The sequence below is a fragment of the Protomyctophum bolini genome, assembly GCF_963924005.1.
Source record: "Protomyctophum bolini genome assembly, chromosome: 14".
NCBI lineage: Eukaryota > Metazoa > Chordata > Actinopteri > Myctophiformes > Myctophidae > Protomyctophum > Protomyctophum bolini.
The window spans coordinates 33,202,948-33,226,251 of NC_137875.1; the positions used below are offsets into that span (position 1 = coordinate 33,202,948).

At 42.7% G+C, this 23,304-nt stretch overlaps 1 protein-coding gene across 5 annotated transcripts in view; it reads right to left on the minus strand.

Moving 5' to 3' along the window:
• Positions 1-2,095: 2,095 nt before the first annotated feature.
• Positions 2,096-23,304, minus strand: part of LOC308328519 (C-terminal-binding protein 2-like) — a 242,381-nt gene continuing 221,172 nt past the window's right edge. For 4 of the 5 annotated variants that reach the window (XM_080782396.1, XM_080782397.1, XM_080782398.1 and 1 more), the window contains 8 exons: positions 15,773-15,930; positions 12,070-12,214; positions 10,680-10,886; positions 9,897-10,111; positions 8,696-8,826; positions 8,227-8,354; positions 7,501-7,621; positions 2,096-3,783 (listed from right to left, as the gene is read on the minus strand). In XM_080782396.1, the coding sequence (XP_080638522.1) occupies positions 3,600-3,783; positions 7,501-7,621; positions 8,227-8,354; positions 8,696-8,826; positions 9,897-10,111; positions 10,680-10,886; positions 12,070-12,214; positions 15,773-15,930 (1,289 nt within the window). In that variant the 3' untranslated portion in view covers positions 2,096-3,599. The remainder of the gene's footprint in view (positions 3,784-7,500; positions 7,622-8,226; positions 8,355-8,695; positions 8,827-9,896; positions 10,112-10,679; positions 10,887-12,069; positions 12,215-15,772; positions 15,931-23,304) is intronic. The other variant, XM_080782399.1, reaches the window with a different exon arrangement.

A 23,304-nucleotide genomic window follows, 5' to 3' on the forward strand; every position in this document is an offset into this window, starting at 1 on the left:
GCTGTTTGTGTGTGTTGCTCCTGTTTGGATGGATGCACACTGCTGTTTCTCATGGAGGTTTGTGTGTTTCCTGTGTTTGGCCAACGCCCTACTCTCAGGTGCAGTGAATGCACTGATGCTGATTAGTGAGGCAATTGGGGAGTGAGTGAGTGAGTGACAATCAGCAGAGTGTCAGTGGCAATGATTGTCAGTCCAGATTTAACCCTTTGCTCTCCATTTCTCCAAGTTGACTTCACACTGGTGAAATAGTGAATTTCATATTTAATGTGAACATACAACAGGACTAAGGTTAGCAGGTTACAGCGCTGTAGGGCTTCGAACCCTATATTCAGGCAGAAGCTTGGATAGTACACTACCAGCGCTTTCTTTTGCTTTGCAACACCATGGTCCAAATTCACAACGCCGTTTACGATGATAACATGACGTGACGTGCTAGCGGAATTTACGTGGATTTCCCACATTTTAATTTGGAATTCAAGGAAATGGCCGTGAACTTGACGCTCACGTAGGTTGGTCGGAAACTCCGTCAAATCCTCTTAAGTGGCGTAGACATTTGCGGAGGCATACACTTGCGTATAGATTTATTCAGAAGGCTTTAGTCTTCATGCTGAATCAATAAATTGTTCCCAAATCTCAGATAAAATATGTAGGCATGTGTCCCCAACATATTGGTCGATCAGCACATAAAGAAATGATAGCCTATATAATAAATGATGAGAAACGAGGATAACTTTTTTTTTCAAAATTTCAAAAAACATGGGCTATAACCCATCGTTTTTTTCATTTTTTTCATTTTTGTCAAATCATCAAAAATGATGAAAAACGGCGCGCTATAGTATGCCGTACGATATGGGCTATAGCCCATGGTCCAAAATGAAGAGAAACGAGGCTAACTTTTTTTTTCAAAATTTCAAAAAACATGGGCTATAACCCATCGTTTTTTTTCATTTTTGTCAAATCATCAAAAATGATGAAAAACAGCGCGCTATAGTATGCCGTACGATATGGGCTATAGCCCATGGTCCAAAATGATGAGAAACGAGGCTAACTTTTTTTTTCAAAATTTCAAAAAACATGGGCTATAACCCATCGTTTTTTTCATTTTTTCATTTTTGTCAAATCATCAAAAATGATGAATAACGGCGCGCTATAGTATGCCGTACGATATGGGCTATAGCCCATGGTCCAAAATGATGAGAAACGAGGCTAACCTTTTTTTTCAAAATTTCAAAAAACATGGGTTATAGCCCATCGTTTTTTGAAATTTTGAAAAAAAAAGTTTGCCTTGTTTCTCATCATTTTGGACCATGGGCTATAGCACGCCGTTTTTCATCATTTTGGAGGATTTGAAAAAAAATAAAATCAAAAAACCTCCTATAACCAATCGTTTTTTCCTTAATTTCCGCAATTTAGCAATTTTCAAAAAAATAAAAAAAATAATGGGCTATAACCCATTATTTTTTTAATAAAAATGTAGCGTTTTCATTCAAGTGTGCGTTCTCATGTAAATGGTCAATAAAAATGAGAACGTAACGGGACTTTGACGTTTTATCTGGAGATGGTTGCCGTCTAAAAGAGGCCTGAGTCTTACCCAATATTTCACTCCTAATGAAGAGTGTGATTTGTTGTTTCAGTTTTTATATTGACTCATTTTTTAACCTACAACATTCGGTTTATACATCCTTGTCTTTATGTTTATGCCACAAAGGCATGTGAGATGCATGGTGCAGAGTTCTGTCTCCATGCGGCGATGATGAAATACGGCGCGCTATAGTATGCCGTACGATATAGGCTATATCCCATGGTCCAAAATGATGAGAAACGAGGATAACTTTTATATTTCAATTTTTTTTTTAATTCAAAATTGCGGAAATTGCGGAAATTTGAATTTTGCAAAATTGCGAAATTGCGGAATTTTTTATTTTTAATTAAAAAAATGTTTTGCAACTACTCGTGATCGAGTTGACTTTTTACAATAGATCTACAAACATCTATAAACATGGGAAGCTATATGTGAGATTATTGAGATATCAACTATAAAGAACCAAAACAGGTGTCAGTTACAAAACTGCATGTGCACAAACGTATCACAGGCCATCATTAGAACAGTATGTTTTATTTAATGTTTGAACTGCATCGTATGCTATATGTTCACTGTGTACAAGAAACAAATACAAATACACTAAAAACCAAACAATCTGCTAACAGCCTTTCTCTTGCTAACATCACGGCTCTACAACGGCGGATGTCGCTGCTGCTCGCGGAGGTCGCGATGTCACCCAGCGCTCCAGCTGGCTTTCATTAGAGCGGAGAAACGAAAGGACAAAACCATAAGGAGGAGAGGGCAGCTCACATGAGACTATGATTATAAGAACATTTCACAAGGCAATACAAATCTAACGGGACTGTAAAATCTTGAAACACCAAAAAACATACATTTGATATATAAAAATACCACGAAAAGGGTTGAGAGACACGAAAAGCAATAATACAGTCTTGCCATTTGTTTTTGTCTGTTCTGATTCAGACAGAATGGGGTGGGTGGGGTACTGGAAAGTTTTTCTTTTTTTTCTTTTTTTTTTCCTGAGTCAGTAAGAGATCTACTCTTGTTTTTCCAAACCATTTCCTACCTGCCTGGCTGGTTTCCTACTGCTGCTATGTCGCTTGTTTTCATCCAGATATTTTGCAGATACACTCAATGAAAATGATTAAATGCTATCAGTACTGAATGTCAGTTCAAGAGTTTGATAAATCACAACAGCAAATATTAACTTGAGGTGACCATCACTGAACATATAACATCCAACTAACTACTAATGGCAGTCCTTCATTTATTGTTTTGGTTTAAATGGGCAACTTAGCTCATGAGTCATGGGCCAGAATGCTCTCCCGCACATTGCCTTATATGTTCTTTACATTCAGGGTCCACCATCCAAAAGGGCTGAGAAATGGGCAATAATCGGGCTCAGATTTCTAAAGGAAAATACCGACGCCACCTCAGCTAACTTTTCCTAACGTCATTCATTTTCTCACACCAAAGACCAAAGGGACAGGGTATTAATTTTAAACAGGGACAGATAATATAAGATAAACAGAATTTATAATAATGGAGAAAATAACACAAACACACAAGCTTTAAGTAGAAAGTGAAGGGAGGGCAGCATAGGGAAAGGAGGCTGGCCAGTAACGTGAAGTCATTGTCCTTCCAAGCTCTCCCATTGGTAGATACGCCAGGGAGGGTGTCATCAACTTGTCCCAAAGTAGACCCTTCTGGCAAAATGTTAAAAAAAAAAATCAAACCAATGGTAACACTTAAACCAAATAAAAAAACAAAAGATAACAGACAATGGGATGAAAAAGAGTTCAGAACTTCAGAGCATGAGTTCGAATGTCAGCCCCAGCCTTGGGAGTGGCAGCGCATGTGTAATATCCACTGTCCTCACATGGGTCAGGTGGTTTCATACAAAAAAACCGAAATGGAATGCTGTGCCAGCGGACAGGCTGCTGGTGCAGTAGGTTGCAGGTGGCTGGGTGGGGGTGGGTGTGTTGGCATGGTACAAAACATGGCTAATGTTAGCCCCTTGCCATTCCCAGCAGTCCTACGGCTCGGTCATGCGCTCTCTCATGGGGTCGCCGTGTTTGGAGGGTTGGTTGGGGGAGGGGGCCTGTGAGGGGTGGGTACCGGAGGGCAGAGCGTGCGTGATAGGCACCCCCCCGGGCACCATCCCTTCCATCGGCCCGGGGGTCCCTCCGGGGGCTACGCCCACCACACCAGGGGGGTACCTGCAATCAGGACACAGTCAGTGGGCATGATGGGAACACCAAGTTGATAATAAATCTCTCTCTCTCTCTTTACCAATACACTATATATATATATATATATATATATATATATATATATATATATAGTAGCTGATAATTCATGTTAATAGCTGGTCAAACATTTACCTACAAAACCATTAGAGAATATGAAACTAACGTTACATGGGAATATGGACCTGAAAACCAATTAAAATGTAAAAGGTTTTCTAATTCTAAAATGACAAATGGGAATAAAAAAATAAACCATGCACTGCTCCTGAGAAACAAATATAAATTCAAGCTATTATTATTATTATTATTATTAATAATTCAGACTTATCTGAACTCTTGAAACTCTAAAATAAACTCTTGATTCTCTAAGCAATGGTATTCAGAAATGGTGCAAGGTTGAAAATGGCAAGTGATACTGTAGTACTAAATGCAATAATGGATTCCTTAACCACATTAAGCCTGGTGTCCCCATTTTGGGCATGTCATTATCGGCGAAAATGATCAAAAATGTGCCTATATACTTAATTTGTACTTTGTCATACGTATTGTGAGCATGTAGTTTTGTCAAACGACATCATCATAATTATGATGAAGTCTAAATCAGGCTTAAGTAGTTAAACAACACCTAGTATGGAGTCTGGGAGAGGACAAGGATATGAGAAAGAAAGAAAGAAAGATTGCAAGATTATTTGCATAATGTTTGAATCGAGTTATGCAATTTATTTAAATCAAAACTGCATGAGGTGTAAATATTTTACAGGCAACTGTCGTGCAAGGTCCATATCACAGCCACAAGTATGTTGGCATATGGTTGGATGAAAATCTCTTGAACATTTGTTTCTTTTACTTTCTTAACTAGCTATGTTTTTGTTTTTTGGGACGAGAAAGAAACAAGCTACATTTCTTTCGGTCTATAATTGATTATGGTGAAATAATGGATATATGAATGTTGCCTCTTCCCTGTTTTTGTGTTTATTATGCATCCCTGAGCGTTGTTACTAATGCCAATAGTAGTATGCATCCCTGGGCTTTGACTTACTAATGCCAAGTGGCTCATGCCTGATTCATAATTGGCTGTGCGCTGTGTTGTGCACCCGCTGCATCGAAAAATAGTCGATCTACAAGCTCATATCCTCGGTACCCAGGCTTATATATTTTCTTTCGCATTCGGGTCAAAAATGAAAGCCTGGGTAAATGCATTAGAAGATCTGGTATAGGAAGCCCACTTCATTGTATTTAGCTAACCATTAACAGTGCAGAGGGGCGTCGCTCCAAATTTGGTGACGTCAGTGTTATCCGCTGTTTTCTACTGGGGATGGGAGGAGGGGGGCGGGCACTCAGATCGGTGAACCACCGCCATGAGCCCGGTGGCACGTTGGCTGGGCCAGGCTAACAACGATGTGTTGTGAGCATGTGGATCAGTATAAATTAGGAATTACTCACCAGTGACTGTTATCCTATAAATAATTTAGCGGACTGTCTGTCAGTCAGTCAGAGTACTTCCTTAGCATAGAGCAAGACAGCTGCTCGCTTTCTCCGCCATCTCACAACGCCACAACGCACGGACCACCTCACGGAACCTAGCGCCGCACAGCCCTGTCCTCCAACCTCAATCTGCCCTGCATTACACACGCCAAACATTCTAACAATCATCTTAATTACATTAATTTGCGTCAAAAAAAAAAACACCTCCCCGCAAATCACGTGTCACCAGTGTCACCAGCGAAATGCATGTTGGGACAGGCACAGATTAATACTGGGACACACTTTTCCGCACAACAGACCCACATGGGTAAACAATCCCCCCCCCATCACATTACCCACACTGAACATCATTTGCTGTTCATATATTCAGAATGGGTAAGGACTAGTAATAGATAATAGGATCGACCTTATTTAAGGCCATCCTAGGGAAGTTTCCTCCCAGTCTTTGTACTTCGCTTTGCCTCTAATAGCTACCACGCTAGGTCCGCTAGGTAGATACCTTTCAAAGTACCCAGAGTACTAAAGACCACTTTCTCTAAGTACATAGAAGGGTTACAAGACCTTGTCTACAGCATTTCTGTAAATCTCTGAAACACAATTGTCAACAGGAGTAGACAGTGTAGTTTTCTGTAGATTCGGTGTCCATTGAATATAAGCTGTTATTTACATTAGTACTGTATATAATGTAGCTTTTTAAAAGAGAGATACATCCCAACGGGACGTCCTGTACAAATGTCTTCTAAATCGCCCAAAATTATATGCATCTCAAAATATTTGTTAATACCAGGCACCAGGCCCTACCTTTCCATCAGCTACCTGCCCATTCTATCAATTAACCACAACTATTTGAAAGCAGCAGAACAACCTTAAAACCAAAGTCAAGAAGGCAAAGTCACTTTGGGCCCTATCTTGCACCACCCTTACACCTTATACCTAAACTTATTCGCAATATATTACTGTTTTGAAAACCATTTAAAAATAGTTCAACTTGCCAATCTACATCGACACGTCATGAGCTTGTAGATCGGCTATTAATTAAATGGCAAATACGTTTAGGTATAAGGGGTGGCGCAAGATATATCCCTTTGTTTTCTATCCTTTGTCTTAAACAATATCGCTTGAAAGAAACCCACCCTCCTTCTGACTTTCATTTATGTGTGTGTGTGTGTGTGTGTGTGTGTGTGTGTGTGTGTGTGTGTGTGTGTAAACAAGAATATATTGATTACATTTATTGTCAGGGAATTGTGGCTTTGACATTTGATCTTGCACTACGTCGTATTGGTTGCTTGAAATGTAGGCAGAGTGGGTTTAGAAATGCATGAGAAAAAGAGTGAACTGGTGTGTTTTACATCCAATTGAGCTGCAGAATAAGGTATAAGGAAAATAACTACAAAAGGAAGAAATATGTGCGTGGGTGCATGAGTCAAGCATCCTTGATGCCAGATTAAGTCTATAGACTTATAACCATGAATACTGGGAGCTTATATTTTCAGTTCATTGCAGATATTTCCTCCTTTTGCACTAGAAATGTGAGCTATCGTACACTCAGATTGCAAGTCTCTATCCATAAGAGCATTGTAGCTGCAGATGCAAACTACTGTACACTGTCCTTTTTTAAGTGATACTTTCACATGCGTTATCTTTCTGTTTTAGGATGGGGGGGTTTGGGGATCCAATGAGGGGGGTGAGTAGGTAAAGTACAGTGTGAGAAAAGGGCTATTGCTTTCAGCAATTGTTGACTATTACAGGTAGGCCTTGGCCCAACACAGTGGTACATAGCATTCATTTACCTGGTTGAGAATTAGGTATATAATTTGTCTTGCATTCCCCCCGTTGCTATGGCCTGTACCATGGTTTGGTTCACTCGGCTGTGTGAGAGAAGCAATTCAGTCCGGGTTGAGACAATATAGAGACTGTGAGATGAACAGCTTAAACTAACAAGGGGATCACATTTCATTTTGGCAGGCATGATGAGGGAAGCCCACATAACACCCAAAAAGATAGAACTGTGACAAACAGAAATACAGATAGAAATGTGAACATGTAAGATTACTGGCTTCGTTCCACCTCTTCTCCATACCTTACGGTTCAATGAGAGTAGACAGCTCTAGTGAACAGCGGGGGAGAGTGATAGATGAGCCCCGTGCTGCTTCAGTGACCTGTCAGGGAGTCTCTCTGAACATTATAAATCCCATTCCATACCTATAGGTGGCGCCGTTGAGCTCAGGGTGCATTTGCTGTTGCTGCTCCATCACTCCCCACGGTGCCGAGGTGACAAAGAACTCTTTGTTGACACAGTTCCGTAGGCTGTCGGGGATCCGGCCTGCATTGTCAGAGATTAGACAGCCAGATGAATTATACTCCCCGGGTGGTGCCGCCGTGAATTTATGCACAACTACCGAGTCAGTGAAGTAGAGAGTGTGTGCGCACGTGTGTGTGTGTGTGTGTGTGTGTGTGTGTGTGTGTGTGTGTGTGTGTGTGTGTGTCAGAGCAGTGGTTCGCAACCAGTGGTCCGGGGACCACCAGTGGTCCTTGGGAGGGTTCCAGGTGGTCCCCAGCTCGTAAAATTAAACCAAATTTCTTCTTACAATGAAAAATGTATTTCTTTTCATTGTACACTCTCAAGAGTTAAATTATTGTTAAACATCTGCATTACCTAATTTACAAGAAGTCTAAACAATTAGAGAATGTACTGTAGAAGAATTGTTATTTTGATCAACATTTGCCTGTTATTTCTCCTATGCCTGGTACCAAGAGAAATTGTGGACAAAATCTTATCCAGTGACAATAAAAGTATTCTACGTTTTGGGTCTGAGAAGCTGAATCTCATCAAATGGTGGTTCGTGGCTCAAATTCCAATTAAATAATGGCGTGAAAAATAATTGACGTGAAAAAGGTTCAAATCCACTGTGTTAGTCGTGTGCGTACCGGTGATGGCTCGACGTATCTCAGTGGCGGCTGCCTCTCTCATCTCCAGTGAGGCCTGTTCGCTGTACCAGGCGGTGTGGGGAGTACAGATCAGGTTAGGGGCGTCCTTCAGAGGACCCGAGCTAAAACTATTCAAAGAAAGGAAGGGAGACGGAGAGAGAGAGAGAAAAAGAGATAATGGAAGAAAGAAACATATGGGAAAGAGGGAAAAAGAAACAATGATGATGAACCCTATAGTGTCTCTATTGTGGGGCGAACAATTAGCTAAAAAGAGCTTGTACGTAAGATCGACTATTTTCAAATTGTCAAAGTTTCTATCATATAGAAAATCTAAATCTACAAAGTTTTCAAATAATTATAATGGAGTAAAAGTACAGTATTTGCCTTTGAGATGTAGAGTGGAGTGGAAGTAAAAGCATTTCAAAATATCAGTACTTTGACTTCAATGACATTTAATGAAGTTATCCACCTGAAAGGCTCTGTCTCGTGAACGTCCAGGGCAGCTCCCCGTATCCTCCCCTCCTTCAGAGCCTGGGCCAGGGCCTTCTCGTCCACCAAGCCCCCCCGCGCTGAGTTGACCAGGAAAGCACCCTGACGCATCTACGCACGCACACGCACGCGCACGCGCACGCGCACGCACACACACACACACACACACACACACACACACACACACACACACACACACACACACACACACACACACACACACACACACACACACACACACACACACACACACACACTCATTAAGCCATGATACCTCAAAGGTGCTTGTAATCAGTTATATTTGTAAGAGAAGAAACAGATGTGAAGTGGACGATCTCAGTGGAATCAGGGAAGGGGCACATGCATGGCACTATATGCAGGCCCTAGAGCTCCATGGGTCAACGAGAGAAAACAAATGGAATTGGAAGTCGAACAGAGCATGGTGTTCACAGATGAAACTGCAGATGGCAGCGGAGATCAATAATGACTATTGGACCGTGTCAGTCGACGGTATCATGAAAAGAATCAATCAAACAAAATCAATGTGTGTGTCCTCTGACATGCATGTCTGGGTGAGTATCCACTATCCAGGCATGTATGCATACTGTATATATATATAAAAAGCTCAAACAGTGTAACCAAGTCAATCCTTCCTAAACTGGCCCAGCCAGCATGCTTTCTGGTATAGAGGGGTGGGTGCCGCTTGGAGAAATGCACTGGATAATATTTGTTCACCGATCTGAGTGTTTCCTTCTTCTTTTTTTTGAGCCGAATGCAGACGCAAATAAAAGCCTGGGCTAATCCTTCCTGGACCATTTGGTTACATCTGTTCAATTAACAGTCTATGTGCAATACTGCATGTGCTTGCACATTTTCTACTATGGAGGGAGGTATGTGCACTCCTGGTATGGAGGTACTACAGAGGGTACAGTACGTGACCATAAGTGGAAAATGGGGGGGGGGGGGGGGGAATTGTTTACTGTTATGTTTAATGATGAGACATTGACAAACTGTCTGAATGAATGTTAACAGTCAGTTATAGCATTATGTGCTAGAAAAGGTTTTCTGCTAAATCTCTAAGCAAAATGTTGTAGTCGTGCACTGAAGCCCAACAAAGGTTTGAGAAGCACTACTCCAGTCGATGTGCAGTGCACCCCTGGATACAGCAGGTGCCTACGTACCTGTTTGATGGTGAAATCATTGATGAGGTGGTGGTTGTGCTCGTTCAAGTTGCAGTGCAGGGAGACGCAGTCGCTCTGGTAGAGCAGGTCCTGCAAGGTGTAGACGCGCTGGACGCCCAGCGAGCGTTCCAGGCCGTCCTGTAGGTAGGGGTCGTAGAAGAGGACATTGAAGCCAAACACCTTGGCCCGCACTGCCACGGCCTGGCCCGAACGCCCTGCGGGGAGATGAGGGGTGGAACCAAAGAAATCGTTGGAAAGTCACCTTGAACATTTCTTCTTCTTTTCCGCAGAAGCATGTTTGCCTTTAATAGCCAATCTATTCCTTTCTGCTGCCCCTTATTAAGTGTTCATACAAGTCTCAGAGGGGTGTTCAAATTAACAATCTTTCTAATTACACTGGGCGTAATAATAGGACAGCAGATGTACTACAAAAATAAGCTCTACCCACCACCTGGAACACTAACATTATTACTGGCTAGCATTCCTCGCTGGAATTGACGTGTATGCCAATGAATAAAGCAGGCTTGTGGGGTTTTATAACAAGCTGCTTCTCGTTTAACTAAAGAGGAGAAAATGTACACCCCCTAATTTGTAAAAAGGGATTTCGTAATAAAGGGGCCAAGTAAACTAAAACTTAAGATAACAAAGAGATTTATCCGAGCTTCTTCTCTAGCAGAATATTCCATGTTAAGTTGTAATTGGGTTTTCTCGCCCTCAAGCTCTATTCACACTCCTCCTTCAGTGTCTTAGACTAGAGATTCAAAATAAATCACTAGAGCTCACCGAAACCAATGAGACCGAGCGTCTCTCCTCGGATCCTGGCTGCTCCGGATGCCACTTCTCGGATCTGCTCCACACTCTGGACCCGCGTGCCTTCCCGGAGGGCCTGGTAGAGCCAGGTATTTCGTCGGTACAGGTTTAGGATGTGACATAGTGTGGAGTCTGCGGTCTCTTCCACTGCCGCTGAGGGGATATTGCACACTGCAATGCCTAGAGAGAGACGGTACAATAACCGCAAAGATCAAATAAAAAAATAAAATCACTCTAGAAAAGATATCCATAAAAGCAGAACCTACTTTTATGAAACATGAAACTGTAAAAGTAAACATTTTTTTTATTGTACTGTACTGTACTGTACTGTATTGTTATTGTTAGCGATGACACCTTTGCTCATGAAAGGGTAGCTTCAAGCTTGTATGAAGTTCGATTCATCTGCATTTTGTTTTATTTTTATTGTATTTTAATATCATTGAGAAATGTATTCATCTCCACTGGACTTGAAGTTACTGTATATCTATCAAAATAAAGAATGGATGGGTTTAATTTTCACGAAACTTTGTGGGAATGATTAGAAGGGTGCCCCAAAGAGACGATTAGCATAGTGCATGCACTATGCTCGTACGTAGTCAGGTTAATCAGTTTCAGAAGGGGGCGGTCAACATGCTAGTATATATTCCCCAAAACAATTGTACTGCAATTACCATCAAACAACTACTATCTTGAAGTTAAATTAATATTTCAAACTGACTTTCTCAAACATGATTAAGTATGGGAATATTACTGTAGAGGATAACAGGAAACGAACTAATTACAGTATGTCCACAAAACCAGTGTCTGTCTGTAAAAGAAGTCTGTGTACAAAATGAAGATAATGAGGAGATCACAGTTACTCCTGTGCTGATTAAGAACACATGCCCCCCTGGAGTCCAACATGGAAACATGAGTGCACATTTACTATCAATGTATCAACAGCTGCTCAGCACATGCAATCAGAGCCCCATAACATATGTCCTGTGTGTAATAATTCCCATTACATATGTCGTCTATGTACATTCAATGTACAAAACTGAGATTGCTTTGGCCTCCTTCCAAAGCTCCTCTCTGTGGAGACTAGAGGGCCCCACTGCCACTATTTTATCTCTGTCCTTGATCATAATAGATCATTCCACATGAATAGATAATTAACATAGATCATTTCAACATTTTCCATGCGATATTAACACGGTTTGAGAATAGACAAAGTTCTGCTGCAGAGACCGAAACACACGGCTGGGCTGTCTCGCATACAAACGCGGACCAATTTGTAGAAGCTTTGAGCCCTTATACTTTCGTCATTCTCTGAGCATTACGGCTCCCATACGTTCTTCTCATTTCTGCCAAAGTCGTACTGTACCTAATTCTCCGGCAGCCTTGATGTCGATGTTGTCGTAGCCGCTGCCGATGCGGATGATGATACGCAGGGCCTTGAACTTCTCCAGGTCCTCTCTGGTCAGCGTGATGGTGTGGTACATCATGGCCCCCACCGCCTCATTCAGCACCTGCATTGGGGGACACAGAAGAGCCCACCTCTTAAACTCATTCCCTGACAGGGACATCTTTCATTTGGTCTTTTGTATGTTTGCCCAGAGCGCCAGGGACGTCTTTCACGTCTTTTTTTATGGTTTGCCCAGAGCGCCAGGGACGTCTTTCACGTCTTTTTTATGGTTTGCCCAGAGCACCAGCATCTTTCATGTCTTTTGGGTTTTTTTATTGATTCAGAAGGGTCTCGCTACCGGGTCTCGCTACCGAGTAGTAGCTTCCCCGTCGCTAGGCAACGCTCACTTCCGCTATGGTGCGTCAATGAAATGTTTCCCCACCGTCCACTTCCATTATAAGCGCAATATTTGCCAATGGTCCCGTTCATGAGTTTTAAACTCAATATCATCATTAACTTCATCGTCACAGTCACGGATATATAGATGTTGGATTTTACAATATCATATGATACCATATGAAATGATGATACGATAATATGATATACGTATACTTTCTCTGTAAATAGATATAGATATGATTATACGGAGTTTCCATTCCAATATAAATTGTAAATAGTTATATAGCTTTACAATTTCACACATTCATACACCGATGGTGGAGGAAACCATGCAAGGCTCAGTGTCGGGGTTCAGTGTCTTGCTCAAGGACACCTCGACAGTAACTCTGAGGGAGGCCGGGATTGAACGTCCCAATCGGCCGCTCTACCTCCTCAGCCACTGCCGCCCCCCGGTGATATGGCAACCAATCAATCAATCAATAGCGACATTGGATTTGTGAGTAAATTACCTACATTTTGTGTGCCCGGTTTCTCCAAATCTGAAACAAAAGTATTGCTCATATATGTGTGTGTGTGTGTGTGTGTGTGTGTGTGTGCGTGCGTGCGTGCATGCATAAGATTATAGATTTTTTTTATATTATACTATTAGGTTCTTGGTTTCCCTATGATCCTAGATTACTATCTCTATGAATTTGATGTATTACTGCTTACTGTAAATCGCTCTGGATTAAGAGCGTCGTGTGCGTGTGGGTGTGCATGCATGCGTGCGTGCATGCCCATAAGTGCATGCATGCATGTCTGCTTGCGTGCATGTACTGTGCACGTCCAACAGATTCACGTGTGCTTTTACCAAGGCTGGCTTGTGTCACAACCCATTCATTCTGACTACCTGCAGACCAGGCTGGGGGAGGAATGGATGCAGGCAGAAGTCCATAAAGCAGACTGACAGCTGCCAAGATACCCAGGAAGCACAGTAAGCAAGTGGCTGAATAACAGGTTTAAATTCACACCCCGCTAACTGCATTAGCTTGACCCAGCCAGATTAGCCTATAGCCATGCATTTCCATATAACACTTTTATTGGAGTGGGACGAGGCAGGGGCTGCTAAATTCAAGGTTAAGTCTCCCTGGTTGTGCATTCATCTCATTACTTGAGCTGAAAGTCAAACTAGCCAGTGGCCGGTTTTATAGCAGAGATTATGGGACTTGTGAAAAAATGACAGTGTCGTCGCAGATTGTTAAGCGAAAAACAACATAGCAGTTCACATGAAGAGTAAAAAAACAACATAGCAGTTCACATGAAGAGTAAAAAAACAACATAGCAGTTCACATGAAGAGTAAAAAAACCGAATTAGGCAACCGTTTTTTCTTTTTCTGTTATGTTATGCTAATGACCTTGTTCAGCTGGCTCTTTGCAGTCGCTACCTATGATTAGAAGCTTTAGGTGAGAGATTTTCATGTCCCATGAATTTTTATGGCTCACTGAAAATTCATGGGATTGCGCGCCACAAAACGGGGACAATGACCCCCAACTCCTATTTGCAAACTACATTGACTCATCCTCAGGCAACAACAGGCATAAAGACAGCAGAGGGTCCTTGTTGTTTTGTTTGTGAGTGTATGTGCATGCATGCATGCCTGAATGTGCGCCGCACAAAAGAAACCTCCAGTGTGATTGTCTGTGTGTCTCACGTGATTTATTATTTTCCTGTGAGCTTGAGCCCCGAGCTCATGCTGCCGTAGAATAATGGCACTGATCTTGCACTGCATCCATTGACAGTGTGCGTGTGCATGTGCGTGTGCGTGTGTGTGTGTGTGTGTGTGTGTGTGTGTGTGTGTGTGTGTGTGTGTGTGTGTGTACCGTGTGCACGGTGCCCCTTCTGCACCCTCTGCTAAGCACTTGTGCTCATGGGAGTGCTGCCAATATCTTTGCTCCCAGAGGGGGCCTTTGTACAATGAATTCACTCAGATATCATTTAATTGGACAGAGAAGACTGGGTGCGTGTGAGCTAGGGAGCAATAGGAAACCATGTCTCAGGTAAGATGAAGTGGTATGAAATATGACAAAATACACCCCCCCCCCCCCCCCCCCCCCAAGTGTGCCCTGTAGCACTTTACTCAAATCTTGCTCGTCTTCTAAGCTTTCTTCATCCTGTTTAATGATGAGAAGCACCACATACAGTACCCAGCATGTGGAAACATTGACAAATAAATGAAATAAAATCCACTATCAAAGATTACCACGATCAGTAAACTCTGAAAGTAGTTCGTTTTTCAACACACGCGCAGAAAAAAAAAGATATCACTGTTTTTCTCAAAAATGGATACAGCCTATATTGTTTAAAATGCCAGACACCCTCTCTCTCTCTCTCCCAACAGATGTAAGTATATATGGACAAACTGTTACAGACCAGCTCCAGAGGAGCACCGTGTCCAGGCGTTAAGCGAAACAGAAATGTTTCATAGCACTCTGGCGCAATATAATTATATGGCATTTCCATTAGCAGCCCCCTCGTCTCCCTTTTTAACACTGCGGCACTTCAGCAGCCATTGACATCAGAGCAGGAGATGAAACCATTATGGTTCTAACTGGGAGAGAGGGGTTGCCATACTATTAACACCGGGAGGAAGAGGACATACAGAGATTGTATCTTCTCTGAACAGAATGTATATTCATCATCATGGAACTTGTCCAGTTTTGGCCAAGACAACACGCGTGCAATGTGCATGTTATGAATATGTGACATTAGTAAATGCAGCGTACTGTAGGTCTTCTCTATGGCTACAGCTGTTGATTATTTTCTATGTGATTATTCTATTGATTACTTTTTCAAGGAATCGAATAATCTAGAAGCACATTTATTAGATTTTATTATTATACTTTTTTTGAGTGGTGCAACCACTCCAAGGAACAGCAATGTCCGTGTTAAACTGTTAACCTATGTGTGTGTTAACCTATGTGTGTGACGTTGAGTAGCAGTAGGGGCAAAAGTGGCGCTGTTGTGCCAGAAACAGAGAGATAGTGCTGCACTGTTGCCTGCTAATAAGAGACAGATAGAGAGAGAGAGAAAGAGAGAGAGAGAGAGAGAGAGAGAGAGAGAGAGGGGGGGGGGGGCAGGGGGAGAGGGGAGTTGCACCACTCAGTTCTCAGTGATTTTATTAAACTTTTCACCTAAATTACATGCCCAAAATAGGTGTTTCTTAATGCCCGGTTATTTTCATGAAATATTGGATAATGTTTCATGATCAATGACATGGATTAGTGGTATGAACCGCTGGCTTACCTTCTCGTGGATCTCCTGTGTGGACTGTGCGTCGCAGAAGGCCACGGTGGCCAGGTCTTTGAGGATGGGCATCTCCACCGTGCAGTCGCGCCCGTCCAGCAGCGCCACTAGGGGGCGCGGGTGCATCGGCCCGTTCTTCATGATCTGGGGCCGGATACCTGCAGAGAGAGAGAGAGAGAGAGAGAGAGAGAGAGAGAGAGAGAGAGAGAGAGAGAGAGAGAGAGAGAGAGCGAGAGAGAAGGAACAAGGATGAAAGGAGGGAAAGGGAAAACCAAGAGTAACGGTGGAGGGATGAGGGTAGAGAAAGAGACAAAGAAATGTAGTGGGAGAGAGGGCAGAGAGAGAGAGAGAGAGAGAGAGGTTAATTATATGCTTACGGCACACACATTCCAGTGGGCAATGGAACGTACGGTAGGTTAAAGAACAGCAAAAATGAGAAGCGTTCATATGAATGCACACTCACTCACATGCATGCTTACACACACACACACACACACACACACACACACACACACACACACACGGCTCAATAGAGTCAATACCCTGACTCAAACGGGATTGACCTGCTTTCTACTTTCATCCACTATGATCATCTCCCTCACCTGTCAACACTGGTCAATAGCAACTAGCAAGCACGTACTGTATTTGCGTGCGTGCGTGCACACACACACACACACACACACACACACACACACACACACACACACACACACACACACACACACACACACACACACACACACACACACACAGGTGCATGCACGCAAGGCAACAAGCATGCTGACACAAAGCCACACACAGACACCCATGGCGATGTGACTACTGTAGCCCTCTAGTGTCTCATCACTGTTCCCCACTCTGTTACCAGGCAACAGGTCTTATAACCCCATGAGGTCATCGTTTCCATTATCCTATCACCATGCAGGAACCATCAGGCTAAAGTGTGTGTGTGTGTGTGTGTGTGTGTGTGTGTGTGTGTGTGTGTGTGTGTGTGTGTGTGTGTGTGTGTGTGTGTGTGTGTGTGTACTGTGTGCGCGCACTCGCGCATGTGAAGTTGCCATGTCCGAGAATTACTATTGCTCCTGTTCCTTAAGTAAAAACAAATATGTGTGCTTGTACATTCACGGTTCACCAGACCCCCCATAGTTCCAGTGCCACAATACACCAGTAGTCCTTTAATAATGCATTGGCGAAGTTCTGGTTGTGAGTGACAAGGTTTCCCCGAACCGTGCAAATATATCATCGCTGTCAGGCAGAAACCTTGTATCTCCTTTGTATGTTTTTTTTATTCCTGTAAATGAATGCCCTACTTTGTCATACATACACAAAAGCAGCAAAAATAGCCAATCTACAAGATCACAATGCGTTGCATCATGAGGCGCTGTGAGCTTGCAGATCTGTTATATTTTTGCTAAAGCAATGAGAAAACAGAGGTTCAGTCCGTATGGCTTTTATAAATATTGATCCAATGAAAAGTATTAACAAGAGCTTGTGACTATTGGCGTTGGACCCACAGGAACACAGGTGGTGTTTTGGACGGACGGTTTGGGACATACAAGGTTTCCAGACTACACTGACGATATTATGCCTCGAGGGTTTCCTGCCTTTCTGTCCTGTCCGTCTCTCCTACTTAAATGTCTGACAGGATGGTGACATCATTACCATAGCAGCCCTTTAGGGACAAACAGCCTCAGAGGCTTCAGGAAATACTGTCCCTATAACATTTATATGGCAGTGTAGAGCTGCATCTAGTGATCATTTTCATATCTTCTTCATCTATCACCTTACAGATTAATTAAACAATATAGAGGAGCATTTTTGTGTGTGTGTGTGTGTGTGGGGGGGGGGGGGGGGGGGGGGGGATTCTTTACTTTTTTATAAGCGACTAAATGGATTTGTCTGATTACAACCACCTGAGCCATACTTCATAGTAACCGGTGGTCGGTGTGTACTAAAATAAGATCTATAAGCTCAGCTTTTGTTGATCAAGCTTGTAGATCTGCAATTATTGCTTTCTTTTCTTTTTTTTAATAATGAGAATTTGAAGTTTTTCCAGAATCTTTTTAGAACCGGCCTCGGGTCTAAATGGGTAAAATTCTACAATGTCTTCATTTATTTACATTTATTTAATGGATTATTTAAATGATCCGTTGCACACTGCAGCGTTCGACTGACCGGCTGACACATTGACTGGACATACAGTGGACTAATTTCCTCCTGTGACCCATGTCGATTATAAAAACTATTGATAATTGATCATTTGTGACCGAGTACAGTGGTTTGAGAAACAAGGGGGCCATGGTAGTTTTTCAGTTTTTTACATATTATGAAACTACATAATGTAAGCTTTCATATGATGTTTGATCTTTAATTACAGAGACATTTTTGCAATGTAATTACAACGACTTAATGACACAAAATGACTTTCTGATGGAATAAAAACATTCTTTAACATTCCAACTGTGTTAATGTGGCAAAAAACGAAAACCACAAAAACAAATGTTGTGGAGTTTCATTAGAGCCGACTTGTGGGTGAAAATACTGGAAGGGGTCACATTTAATAAATAAAAGCTATCGATAGAGAAATCGCTATATGGTAAAAAAAAATTGATAGTTGCAGCCCTAAAAGGATGTTCTAATATTGGGACATTGTTGGCAGCACAAAAAGTGAAGAGAAAACAAATATAGAAAAGAGGGAGAGAGAGAGAGAGAGAGAGAGAGAGAGAGTGGTGTGGTGGTGGTGGGCATTCTGCACACCACCACTCCCTGGCTCCCTGCAGCCTGTTGTCATGGTGATTAGAGGATTTGGGCAGGATTATGAAATATTTTATTTAGTGGCATCTGTGCTACTGGAGAGGACGTCCAGGCTCTGCCCCTTCCCACACTCCTCCAATTCGCTTCTCTCTCTCTCTCTCTCTCTCTCTCTTGACTTTTCCTCTGTCTTACCCCCCCCCCCCCCGACACACACACACACACACACACACACACACACACACACACACACACACACACACACACACACACACACACACACACTCTCTCTCTCTCTCTCTCTTCTTCGCAGCAAAGACAATATTGTACACCACAACATGCCATCAGAAAAAAAAACAGTGCCACACTGTTATCCCTCAATTAACTTGCTGAGATAAAAGGTGTGTAGCTGTTAATCACGCTTAACAACGTAAGCCCCGTTTTATACTTCGGCTAATCGGAAATAGCCGAAGCCGGAGATAAATTAACCACCGACCGCTGCATGCAATGCCGACTGCGGCAATATCCACATGGAAAAAGGTGGCGATGGACTTACAAGGGGGAACACGCTACTGTTGCTGCTGCTGTGCAGAATCCCTCACCACGTTACAACAGAACACTCAGCCGTTGCCGTATCTCTTTCAGCCTCAGACATCATCTTGACATGTAATGGAACAAAAACACAACTAAAATGGAGAAAGCTGCCATAGTGAGACATGGATCATTCCTTTCCAGTGAGTGACCAGTGGCCACCATGCCCTGCAGATGGGGACACTGTCAGCCTGGATCAAGATGAATATAAGCCTCTCAACACGAGGAACAAAAAATGATCATTCAAAATGCTTTTGCATTTGGTGGCATTTAATTTGACCTTCTGGGAGTAGACTGGTATTCATTTTTGCCAAGTTGGATATCTGGTTTAGAGCAGGGGTCTTGTTTTTCAGGCCAAGGACCCCTTAGCTAAGAGAGATATGAAACTGGCTCCCCCTGCTACATTGAATTCATGTTTTCAGACATTTAACGACTTAAACCCTCAATACTTTGAAAAGCTTTGGCTTTGGCTCTGCTCTTTTTTCCCCTCTACACCAAACCTCTTTGACGAAAATAAAGTTGCCCTCAGAATATGCGAGGGTTCAAGTGGTTAATGTAAATCATAAAGTCCCTATACCACACACAGATTTGGTGGCCTCCCTGCAGTTCAGGACCCACCGTTGAAGACACCTGGTCTATAGAGAGTATGAGCGGATTCAGAAAAGCTCTGTGTGCCTGCCTGCGTGCATGTCAAGGACCAGATTCCAGGGGTGGATATGACCGGTGCGGTGGGCCGACCCTCTGGTGGGCTGGTCTGGGCCAAATGTTAAATTATTTGTCTGTTGGTTGTGTATATATGTTGTACTGTAAATGTGGTGGTGTTAAGGGCTTGTATTTCAAGTATTTGTATGGGCCCCGACCCAAAACGTCAGTATAGAGTATCTGCGTGCTAGTTGTGGTGGGCCAGTCTGGGCCAAATTCCATGAAAATACCTAGGCCGTATTTTTGTCTCAGTCCAGCCCTGCCAGATTCCCTATAGACTGGATGGCACTGGTTAAGATTCGGAAAAGAAACCAGACTTTAACCACCACAAACAGTGAAAGGTTCATGAGGCCGTTATCTTATCGTCACTATCAAGCACAAAGTACAATGGCTGAGTTTCTCAAAGGGACCATGCGTAGGGAGTGGGCGTGTGGTTCTTCCACAACACGTCCCCTTTCACTGTGAACATAGATATTCAACGTGTGCCACGCAACTTTCCTTATAAGGCGCTGGAATGAAGTGCGGCCTAGTAGGCCTCGTCCGAGGCCTACCAGGGTGGCCTGAGGCCTACCAGGCCGGCCTGACCGGTCAATAAAAGAATGCTGAATTAACTAGCTTGTATTGGTAACTTTGACTGCACAATAGCCTCCCATTCTTTAACTAAAAACAAACATTAAACCTGTAGGGGCTAGCGCCCCTCAAAAATATATATTTATATATACCTATATATGGCAATTTAGTTTCTTTGATGCTGAAGTAGGCCTAAACATGTTTGTTTTTATATCTAAATTAGATGAAGGCAGTCACCATTTGGCACCATGACTGCATTGTTGACATTGTTGAGTGCCTCATGCTGTCCAAATATGTATATAGAAACATGTTACCAGAATCGTTTAATTAACCATTATCCTGAATACATCTGACGTTGTTTAAGTTGACACCAGTCACAGTTACAGTAGCCTACAGTAAAACACGTATGTCGCATTCACACCAGAATGCTTTACTGCGATTAAAACGAATCCTACTGGCCTGGGCTGTGGCTCAGCGGTCCAGGCACCTTGGCTGGTAATCCAGTCTGGCAGTGTGCCGCGGGCTCGACTCCCGATCCCGACGGCCTTTACTGCATGTCATCCCCCCCATCTTGATTTCAATTGGGTGCAGGTGGGAATGCAATTGCATCAAATAATGAAGCAAACAATGTGGCGGATGAAAGTAGTAAAATAAAGTTGGATACGGAAAAGGGATATTTTACGCAGCACTAAGATGTCCCCTTAACGTGAAATAGACCGACGTGATCGAATGAGGAGACCGAAGCCCTCATCGAAATATGGTCAGATGAGTACATTAACACCTTGAGGACCCGGGCCTACTTAATCCATTAATAAAATATGCCCATCGTCAGCAAGCGCCTCTAGGCTTGCTGACGATGGATCCGTTTTCATAGCACTAATTTGTCCGTGCACTTGAACTTGACGGTGATTTACGTCATGTGCCCCGATGGTGTTAATCAATTGCTTAAGGAAACACATAAAAACACTGCAGTGTACGGAGCATTATTCTGTCATGGAGGGCTGTCACTGTGTGCGGGGATCCACATGCTGGAGACTTTCTTAATCTTGTTTAAATTATAAATACTGCAAAATTAAACAAATGCTTAAGCATGATCTATAAACTGTATGGCATATATTATGCATAGTAGCATACTAATTTCATATGATGATCGGATAGCCTAATCTATAGGAGTACAGATTGTAAACTGATTAAGGATCATTTTGCGCTCCCGTCTCCATGTGCCTCGGCCATGTGTCCAAAAGAACAGTCAGTGTGTGATACACACACACACACACACACACACACACACACACTTCTCCGCCCATTCGCATCGAGTCTACCGAAGTATTAGGTGGTGTCATTCAAAAGCCCGATAGGGTTGCGTGCTCTAGTCTATGGGCTGTATTTTGCGTGTCTTAAGTACCAGGTCTTATTCCCTAACTTGAGTAAACTAAAGACCTGGAGGCGTGATCAATGCTCTTTGGCCACTCAGAATAGCCAAATGGCATTGACCACGCCTCCAGGTCTTTAGTTTACTCAAGTTAGGGAATAAGACCTGGTACTTAAGACACGCAAAATACAGCCCTAGGTGTTTTATGTCTATAATGTCGTGTTTCCCAAAAAAGAACATGGTGCTACAATGCAGCCAATTGGGCAGCAAACAGGCTTCTGTGTGCGGCCTGGAGGGCATGTGCGCTTGCGCTGCACCATACGTGCGACACAACATTTATTTGAGAAGCCCAGCCAATGTATTAGCAATAGCAAGAGCAATGGTAAGAATATTATTTGATTATTGGAGAAAAACTAGGAAGACAGACACCCTGAATTATTTTTGCCCTAATCTTCATACCGTATGTGGAGAGGCAGACTTATATGGAATTTATTTAAAATATATATTTAAAGTTTTTGTTTTATTTAGACAAGATAGAAGAAAGATAGGACTGAGGGCAGAGAAGGGGAATACCCTCTCTGCCCTCAGTCCTCAATACCCTTCCATTGGCGAAAGGTGGACGTCTCTGAGGAGACAAAGCGAGGAAGGAGGGTCAGTGTGTGTCATATAGTCACAATGCTGACTTGAAGACGATAGAGGGCAAGGCTCAGCCTGTGGTATTCGCAAGGCTGTGGGGTTTTAAACCAGACACACGTTGTCCTCTGTAGCCCAGTGGTTTTGATATCTTCCTACTAGGACCCAAACAGTGAAAATAGCCGCTCTACACGGTCAGGGCTTAAAGCCAAAAACAATGCGAAGACTGGAAATGTTTTTTTTGCAAATCTGCACTGATCTCATTAAATGACCCCTATGAGAACTTTAAGCCCTGTACACGGTACAACAACGGTACAACGCAATGCAGTGTGGCACGCTGTGAGCGTGTAGATGAGCTATATTTTCCCTACTTCTTAAAATAATTATAATAATACATTTTATTTATCTAAATGTATGGAATTTCTTTGATTTGTTTTAAGTTCTTTTGAAATTTTCTTGGGGGAAATATACTCCCAAAATGTCCCACTGTTTGGGAGCACCATTTCTCGGTCAATCTGTTCTATTTACTGAAGAAATGTCATGAAAAAGAGAGGAACAAGAGTGGAGCAAGGGAGGGGGATGTGAGTTACGAGGAAGTGATGAACAGGACCGAGGTGTTGAAATGACCTCCATCCCTCTGTTCAACAGAACACCATGTGCTGAAGGGAGGTATTCTTCTCATGAGAGAGAACTGGTTGAATATGGTTGTGTGTGTATGTATGTATGTGTAGAAGCCAAGGGTTGTGCATAGAGCAAGGGGCTGTCAGCCAAACACACCTGTGGCTCCACAGTAGAGCCCTGCCGATATACAGTATAGGTTTGGCCAAAATATTGCCATTATTAGATTGAATATGGCTTAAAAGGGAGCACGTCACCCATTTTCGAACTTATCTTCATATAATTGATCCTTTCT